At 43.2% G+C, this 9,771-nt stretch overlaps 1 protein-coding gene across 5 annotated transcripts; it reads right to left on the reverse strand.

Moving 5' to 3' along the window:
* Window positions 1-2,097: 2,097 nt before the first annotated feature.
* SRSF5 (serine and arginine rich splicing factor 5) lies at window positions 2,098-7,379 on the reverse strand. Of its 5 annotated transcripts, none has more exons than XM_082647845.1 (8): window positions 7,245-7,379; window positions 6,212-6,353; window positions 5,812-5,882; window positions 5,576-5,674; window positions 5,226-5,295; window positions 3,936-4,009; window positions 3,375-3,485; window positions 2,098-2,920 (listed from the first exon to the last, which is right to left on the reverse strand). In XM_082647845.1, the coding sequence occupies exons 2-8, from the start codon at window positions 6,335-6,337 to the stop codon at window positions 2,647-2,649; spliced, it is 825 nt and encodes a 274-aa protein (XP_082503971.1). In that variant the 5' UTR covers window positions 6,338-6,353; window positions 7,245-7,379; the 3' UTR covers window positions 2,098-2,646. The 5 variants fall into 5 exon arrangements, with proteins under 5 accessions (XP_082503971.1, XP_082503973.1, XP_082503969.1 ...); XM_082647847.1 differs by having other exon boundaries at window positions 2,098-2,917; window positions 7,241-7,376; XM_082647843.1 differs by having other exon boundaries at window positions 7,241-7,376.
* Window positions 7,380-9,771: the final 2,392 nt, after the last annotated feature.

Below are 9,771 nucleotides of genomic sequence, written 5' to 3' on the forward strand. Positions count from 1 at the left end.
ATAGGAACACTTGCAAACAGCTGACCATGCCTAGAGTTTCTTGTAATTTTCGTACCACTTAATGTGATTAGGTTCGATTGAAACCAAGACAAGTAAATTTTAGGTCTGGCAAATGTCCAGAACTACCAGTACTCCCAGCACCAGAACACCTATAATTTGGGTCACTAACGTCTTAAAAATGCAAATTTGTTTTAAAAAAAAATTGTGAGAAGATCTACCACTTATCAGCCTTACATATTTTACCCACATTTACATATCTGTTCAAACTGTTTTCTCTCATATCTAGCTGACATCATCTACTAGTAGACTGGGTGAGGCAAAACAAATGTTAAGTTCAGCTTTTTGAGGAAGGAATGGCTGAACTTGAGATATATTACACTCAAACTTTCCTTAGAGGACTAAGTTGACCCCTGAACAGCCAACCTCCATGTTGCTGAAAATTCGAGTATACTTTAGTCAGCCCTCTGTATCTAAGATTCCACGTCAACTGATTCAACCAACCATGGATCATGTAACACAGCAACTCGTATTTGTTGAAAAAAGTCTATATATAAGTGGACCCATGAAGATCAAACCTGTGCTGTTCAAGGGCCAACTGTATATAAAAAACGAGCTACAAGGAGGGGGCACGGGTTCGATCCCTGGTCCAGGAACTAAGATTCCACACTCCACGCAGCACAGCCCAACACAAAACGAGTTACATTACGCCCTGCAAAACCTGGTCCTAAAACTTTGCTTAGGATTATATACCCACACTCATTACTTCTCATGTCCTGTATCTGGGAATTCAGGCCAACTTATCAGTTCAAAATAACTTAGTCATCTCTGCCATTTGTTCAAAGAAAGGGCTTTACCTTATTTATTAAAGTGGTAAGCCACTGATGTTACCTATTTAATGACAGAGAGGTGAAAAGTCCCTGGTAAAACGTCGAACTACACCACGTCACCCTGAGCTACCATATCTAAAAAGCCCAAGGGGGAAAATAATTGTGCCTTTCCATTTCAGATACACTGTAAAGAAAAAAAACCTAGGTTCCCATTTAGTAAGCAGAGTACCCCACATCTAAGTGAATAAACAAGTATACCACACAAACTCTCCCCAGAAGAGTTTGCGTTAAAAACATCAGCTTCACAATTGTATGGCCTGAGTCCTGCAGTCTTGAACACGGGGCAGCTTTCATGCCAAGAACTTTTAACCCTAGCCTCCACATATGGAGATTCCCACTACCCAATCCCCGCCTTTGGGGAAGCCCAATCTTCCCAGGGTTTCTAATTCTGCATTCCTCAAAATCCCTGAAAGGTTAGGTCAGATGAGTGTGGAGTGGTTTGGGGGTTCTGGAACTAGACTTCCTGGGTTCTAATACCAGGAATTATATATATACTACATATAATAATTAAGGATTCAGTGACTATACAGACAAGGGACTTTATAGTGGCTACTGTTATTCACTGTTATGCTTACAAGTATTTATCTAGACTAGCACTCAAATGAGTCTATGAAATTCCTAGAAGAAACAATAAAACTAATTTCCTATAGGTATAGGGCTCTAACACTTAACAGAGATGGATGTAGAACCTTAGGCAGTTTTCACTACCCAACTGTTTTCCCTACAGACTGTTACATCCATGTCTCAGGACAAGAAAAATCATGTGAAAGCCCCTTAAAGCATTCATGTGCAGTGATTTTAAAAGTTTTATGTGATGATCTCCGACCATCAAAATTATACTACAACCTTTAAGTTAGGCATGAAACATTAAATTTTACAATCTTCCTTCCCAAATTGTCCTTCTCTTGGCTATGGAAGGCCTAAATAACGTGACACCAAATAAAACTGGGTGGTTAAAGAACAGGAGGATCACGCACAAGGGAAACCGTCGTAACAACTGTTGGTTATCACTGTTTTGAACAGTTCACACTTCTTTGCCCATCTTCTGACTAGCCAAGAAATGTCAACAGTACTAATTTAAAAAAAAACAAAAAAAGGCTCACCATACCTCACTACTACAGCCTTCTCTACCAGGGATTTTAAATGTGTCAAATGTGCATGGGGAAGGAGGAGGATGTAGCCATACTTCCTTCAAACAAACAGACAAAAGCAGTTTTATAATCTTTTATTATCAATAACAAACAGCTGCTTTAACGTCTTTGCCAGGCAGCTGTTAAAGGGTGGGGGGACGGACACCCTTGACCCTAACAAGGAAAACTCAAATTAAGCCTTTACGTACAAGCAAATTTAGAGCTCTTTTAAGTGTCCAAAGCTATTAATTAGTTTAAGTGAGGCATTAAACTAATTCTGTATTAACATATTTGAATAACCAGGAACTAAAACGTTCAAATTTTTTCTAGTACAAAAAAATTAATTTGCTTTAGTTATAAAAGAGCTCTGTCAATATACACAAACTATATACTTCAGACATTCACAAAAATGTGAGCAGAAGGCTTATCAAAAACATTTAATACAATTAGTTTTCAACAACCCCTGGTGGTCCACATCTACAAAGATACCCAGCCCAACCCAACCCAACCCAACCCCCCTCCAAATCCCACCCCCACAGAAAAGCACATACTTACCAGAATTTTTAGCAAGTATGGTTTGGGAATTTTTTTTTTTTAAAAAAAGGCCCCCAGGGCAAGTTATTTACAGTTTAATTGCCACTGTCAACTGATCTGGACCTTGACCGGGACCGGGACCTGGACCTGGACCTCTGGCGATCCACAGATGCTGGAGACTTAGATCTACTTGAAGAACCACGTTTCTGGCTCTTCTCAGGCACAGGAGACCTACTAACAGAACGGGACTTGCTCCGGCTCCGGCTCCGGCTCCTGGACCGGCTGTAAGACTTGCGACTCCGGGAACGAGATCGGCTACGGGACCTGGAGGAACTCCTGGTCCGGGAACGAGACCTGCTTCGCGACCTACTAGGAAAGAAAGAAAACAGAAAACAAAAAACACTAAGTAGCAGGCCCTACAATCCATTAAATAAAACTCTGACCTAAAAATTTAACAGGACGCCCCTGGTGGCACAGTGATAAGAATCCTCCTGTCAATGCAGGGGAAACGGGTTTGATCCCTGGTCCAGGAAGAACCCACACGCCGCGGAGCAACTAAGCCCGTGTGCCACAACTACTGAGCCTGCGCTCCAGGGCCCGCGAGCCACAACTAGTGAGCCCAGGTGCTGCAACTACTGACGCCCAAGCACCTAGAGCCCGTGCACCGCAATAAGAGAAGCCACCGCAACGCGAGGCCCGCGCACCGCAATGAAAAGTAGCCCCTGCTCGCCGCAACTATGAAAGCCCAAGCGCTGCAACGAAGACCCAACACAGCCAAAATAAAATAAATAAATTTATATTAAAAAACAATTTAAAGAGATACCTGTGCCTTTTGCTGCCTTCGATTAATTTGATTTTTCTCCCATTTATTTCTTTTCCAGAAAGTTTTTCAATAGCATTCTTTAAGTCACCATAAGAGGCAAACTCAACTACCCTACAAAGAAAAAAATGCCATTTGTAAAGTTATATACTTCTTGTAGTCTCACAAACTATGTTATCAGTCTAGTTTAAGTACCTTTTTTAATGTTCATTTTGCTATCGCTATATTGAGTCATCTCTTTAGGGATAAAACAGCACGAGAGCAAGACTTTGCAACCTCCAAACCGTTGACATTTTAAGCTAGATGATTCTTTGGGGGTGAGCAGCTTTCCTGTGCGTTACAGGATGATTACTAACATCCCAGACCTCTTCTCACAAGATGCCAGCAGCACCCTCAATCATGACAACCAAAAGGTCTCCAGAACTGCCACATGCACCCTGAGGAGCAAACTCAACCCTGACTGAGAACTGCTACATTCCAGCATGCCCAAATTTTGAGAGCTCAAACATTCAGAGTAAAACTTTCAGAATATTTTAAAAGGCTCATACTCCAGTACATACTCACCCTTCATTTAATTTAGGTCGATGTGCATCCGCAAAGGTTACTTCCCCAGCTTGTCTCATGAAATCTTTGAGATCCTTAACACAAGACGATTGTGTTAAGCAGAGAAAAGGAAACATGACACACAAACAACCACATTGTATAAAAACAAGACTACTGAAAGAGAAGATGTTAGATAAAGTACAAACATGGTATTTACCACACTTGTATTCTATCAGAATTTAAAAATAATATATGTCAGGGCACGAAATAAGCAAATAGCATATTGCTTTTAAGCAAAATGCCAGGAAATTCAGATTTTAACATTAAAGTAGTATTAGTCTATACTGAGCTCAATACAAAAGGAAAAAAACAAAACAAAACAAAAACAAAACAAAAAGAAACAATACATATTTTTAAAGTAAAGACTAAAGTAGAAATTTTATATTTAAAAACAAAACATTTACAAGACACCAGTTATCTTGTGCCCCATATGTCATTAAAAAAGTTTACTTTACCTTTATTATTATTTCCCTAGGCTAGTCAAGCAGCAAACCATTAATCGGTCGGAGAAACCTTCATGACATATGCCCGACTGGCTCTTCGCCACCCACTTGAAGGATACTACCCAATCGATGGAAGCCTTTAATCGCACAGCCCTCCCTATTAGCAGACTACTGGCGGATGCAGACATGTTCTACTCTTGTGTAGTTACCAAGGACCACTTTACTGCGATCAGGATTCCAACGACCACCTAATTTCGTATCTTTCAACTCTTTTCGACCAGGACCTCTTATTCGGAAGCGTTACAGGAAGACAGCTCTCAACTTAGGGATCAGATCACGTTATCAACGCTCTGGGATCGCTGCAACCTGGCACTTCAAGGAAGTGCACCGATTACGTCTAGACCGGCAAACACAGATCTAGAGGTGGCCAATTGATCACTGTAGGAGCTGACTGGCAAAGTCAACCAGGCCCAACCAAGAGTGACCAAGACAACGATTAGGATAACCCACAGGCACTCCTCGTCATAAGGCCAACGACACAGATAGGCTGGCAAATAAAGGGTTTAATATTTGGTTAAAATTGATTTTAAAAAACAAGAAAATATATCCTCAAAACATTTACATTTGATCACTAATATTAAAATTTGAAATATCCCCCAATTACATTTAATTAAAATTTTAAAATTACGATTAAGTCCATTAATTTAAAATTAAAATTACTTTTAATAAAACATTAATAGAAACATTAGCTACCCACTAGTATTTAAAAAGCCACATTACAATATCTCAAAACTGTATTTCAACAAACCTGCCAGCTGACTCTTGAAGATAAATTCTCAACTATAAGCCGATTTTCTGTTCTTACAGGTGGAGCATTTCTGAGGAAGAAAATGAGCGCTCACAATGGAAGAAATGAAGCAACGTGCACTTATTGTGTTCAGTTGTGGGCAAGTTCAAGCAATCAGATATGACAAGTCATTCAAATGACTTCCGCCAACAGTTTCTGCATTATTTTATGACACACACAGGATCAGTGGACGTAACAGAACTGATTATACACAAACAGCAAAATCGCTTATTGCTAATGGTTTTTAAACATTAAAGACTCCTCCTGCAGTAACGCTTGTTCAAAGCAGCCATCCACCATCCATCACATACCGTCTATCATTTCGAGGTCTGCGACTACTAAAACGGTCTGAGTAGCGTCCTCTACCTCTTCCGCCTCGAGATCGAGCCCTAGCATGTTCAATTGTAACCCTACAGAAAGGGAGGAAACATCTTCATTATCCACTTAAGCTATGTCAGAAACTATTTAGAAATAAACACCCAGCTGACCTAGTCTGCTCTATTTCTGCAGTGCTAACTAGTGATAAAACTAAAAACAAGATCCTCACCTTTCACTGCAGAGTTCTTTTCCATCAAGTTCATATACGGCATCATCTGCATCCCTGGGATCCTCAAATTCCTAAAATACAAACATGAAAAAACCCGAATGCTTCATACACCTTTAAAAGTGTATTCTACAACCCACTGAAACCAGTAAATACCTGTGAAAGCCTAGGAAGAGTATCTTAATAACAACAGCATACAGCTCAGCCACATCAAAAAGCGACCAGCAGTGATTTCTCTCAGCCAGTAGTGAGGCTCTTTTATCCCTTATGAAAATTCACTGCCTCAATGATGCAAAGCATTTCCTAAAGATACTCTACCTGGACTCAATAAAATCAGAAGCACTGCTTACCACAATCTTTACGCACTTAACAACAGATAAATCAACCAGTTCTAAATACTCACCACAAAACCAAAGCCTCTTTTCAAATCAATATCTCGTATTCGTCCATACCCCTTGAAGAATCTTTCCACGTCTTTCTCCCGGGCCGCTGGATTTAGCCTCCCGATGAATACGCGACAGCCACTCATGTCCCGCTAGTACTTCCTGTCAGGAAATAATTCAATTGAGATAACACCGGTGAAATGTCAGAAGAATGTCTGGTCAAGGGATCAAAAACATAAACGGCATAAAATAAAATGTTTACCCGGTGATGTTATAAACAAGACTGCCAAGAGTGCCTCTTAACTAGGCCAGGTCCCTTGCAGACAAAATTAAAACTCGGCTCCCAACACGATCCTTCCCTGGGCCCAGACCGCAGCAACCGCAACGCCCACTGCCGCCTCTGGAACTGCGCAGCCGCACTCTCTCCCCGGCTCTTCTGGCCCCCTCCCGTCTGCCGCAGTCAGGAAAGGCCGAGAAGTGCGGGCGGAGCCGACCCCCCCTCCGCAAGGCCAGCCCAATGGCGACGGGCTGCGCGCGCGTCGCCGCCTCCCAGGAGAGTCACAGCGGGTGGAAGCCGGAATCTCGCGACGCCACCGCCTCGCCTGCGCAGACGGCGGCGGGCGGCCGCGGAGCAGTCACAAAATGGCGGCCTCGGAGCCGGCGGTGGGGACAGCCGCCCGTGCCAAACTCCCTGTCCCCTCCCCCCCGCCCGACCCCACCGCTCCGGGTCACTGTACCCGCCCTGGGACAGCCCCGACCACACCCCGAGCAAAGGTCTCGGCCCACTACTCTCCGGGTTCGGAGAGTGAAGGAGGCAGGGAGGGGCACACGACCCCGCTGTAAAAACGACCGTGACCAGGACCGCCCTTCCCCCGTCAGGTCCCCTCAAACAATACCCAAAGGGAGACGTGCCCCAGCGCCCACCTCGAATAAACTGCGCTCATTGGACGCCGTCCTCCGCACAGAGAGCAGCCCTGACCACTCGCGATCTGAGCGGCCATGAAGAAGCCTCGATCCGAGAAGCCTTTCCCTCAAAGTGAGCCACTCACCTACCGGACAGGATCTTTGGCAGCTGAGACCCAGAGAGGTCCGTAGTCTGCAACGGAGCCGGCAGCCTCCCCGCAGACCAGGACTCAACTCGTCTACGTCTCTCCACAACTGACGCACTTAGCTGTTCTGGCGTCCTACAAAATGGAGGGCGCGTCCTTGCGTCACTTCCGGGACCGCCCCTGGCACCGCCCCATTGGTCGGGGACAGAGGTGTCGGGGGGCCGGACCTTGTTATGGTGACGGTCTAAGTAACCCGCCCTCGAGGTGGGCGGGGCCGAGGGGAGGGACCTGGCATGGGCGTGGCCGTCAGGTTCTCGGCGCCGGAGGGGCCCCGCTGGAAAACTGGCTGGTTCCTATTAGGCCGTGAAGTTCAGTTCATAATTATCTCCCCCATAAAAATACCCTAAGGGAAATGACACCTTTTGTTTGTTTGTTTGTTTGTTTTCGCCGTGCTGCGGCATGCAGGATCTTAGTTCCCCGACCAGGGATCAGACCTGTGCCCCCTGCAGTGGAAACCCTGATTCTTAACCACTGGACAGACCACCGGGGAAGTCCCCACACCTCTTCTTTATCTTAAGTTTTTTTTTAATACCCTGAAGCATACTGGGTGAAAGAAACTCAGGCTTTGCAAAAATATCTGGCCATCTCTGACCCCTTGCTGCTTGCAATTTACGGTTGCACTTTGGAGGGCGCTCCCTGATGCTCAAGTGAATATTTTAACCATATCACGGACTTACGGGTTAGTTATAGTAAGAAGTCTAAGGAGCTGCAGTATTGTTTAAATGGAAGGTTTGGGGGTCATGAAATACTGAAATTGGGACTGTGGCTAGAAGGCTATCTGAAATTGAGGCCAGAATGCAGACCTCTGCTTTTCCACACTCTAGGACTGTGCTGGCTAAGAAGGTGTTTCAAGCTACTTTTAAATCCAAACGGTATTTGGTTAACTCCTGTTCCGGTTTCTGTAATGTAACACATAAAAGTCTACCATTCTTCAGAAACAGAAAGTGTGTTTTCAGAGTAAGTGTGAAACGGTAGCCCTTCACATTCTTAACTTTGCATTTTCCCAGTAAGGTTGGCAGGCTTAGAAACTTAGGCAATAAAGAGAATGATGGTGAAAAAGTTACTTTTCTTTAATTTAACCCCATTTTTGAGAGATGCCCAGAATCTAGGGTTGCTGCTTGCAACTAGAGTTACACAGAAATAAAGTAGTTCAAGAAAGAGCAGAGCTACCAGCCCTTACTCTGACCTCCAGGGCCCTTGGGAACTCTGGATTAGAACTTGGATAGTTTGTATGGCATGAACTCATCCATTCATACGTTTGTATGTTTATTTTATTTTATTTTATTTTATTTTTTTTGCGGTATGCGGGCCTCTCACTGTTGTGGGCTCTCCCGTTGCACAGGCTCCGGACGCACAGGCTCCGGACGCACAGGCTCAGCGGCCATGGCTCACGGGCCTAGCTCTCCGCGGCACGTGGGATCTTCCCAGACCGTGGCACGAACCCGTGTCCCCTGCATCGGCAGGTGGACTTTCAACCACTGCGCCACCAGGGAAGCCCTGTATGTTTATTTTTAAAAAGCGCCTCTGCGAGTACAGAGCAAAATTGTGAAGTTAGTTATGGTGTGGCCAATTAAGGATGGATTTAAAAGAAAATATGTATTTGTTAAATTAAAACACTTAATTTTAGCTGCTAGCCTGATAAACGTAGGCATTTTATCATGCACAAATTGTTCCAAACCTGTACTTATTTAATTGCATTTGTTTGCTTTCTGCATAATTAAAAGAAAATCAGCCTCCCAATTATTTTCTACATGCTGTGTTGAATATGGAAGCAACATCTTGTGATTTCACTCACTAAACATTAGTTTCGCTGCAATAAAAGAAAGTAATCTGGAAAATATTTTCTGCGGTGAAAAAGAAGAACGATGGTGCTGTACACCAAAAAAAAAGTAGCTGCTTTCAGCCCGAGGTGTTCTGATTTTCTTCAGGATTAATTTTTTAATAAAATCTCTTGATTTATTTACTGTTAAAAAGTTTGTGACTTCCACAAATTGTTCATTAGTAGTTCCTAGTGACTTAATCTACTGTATTTTAAACAACTTGTCTTCTGCAGTGTTCGTTTTTTCAGTGAAAACTGCCTGTCTCCCTACCAGATTTTCTTACCAACTTCTCCAATAAACACAAGGTCATCTTCCATGAGCAGAATTACTCTCCCTTCTATGTGATCCTACGATATTCTGTGTACACTCCTATAATTCCTTCATCACTGACTTATAATAAAGATATGTGTTATTCATGTTTTTGTCTCCAGGAATGCCTAGCACAGAAAAGACAGTATTTGTAGACCTGGGTTTGCATTAGCATTTCTTTCAAGTGTTCCTGTTCCTATATTAATGTTTCAACAAAATGACTTGGCATCTTTTTCCTAAGACATCCAAATGAGTAGCAAATCTTTAGTAAAGGAAAAAAGATGCAAAGAAATTACAGATTAAAATAAACAGAGTTTATCAAAGCCATCTCTTTGGGAGACT

This window comes from Grampus griseus (genome assembly GCF_964374135.1).
Source record: "Grampus griseus genome assembly, chromosome: 2".
Lineage (NCBI taxonomy): Eukaryota > Metazoa > Chordata > Mammalia > Artiodactyla > Delphinidae > Grampus > Grampus griseus.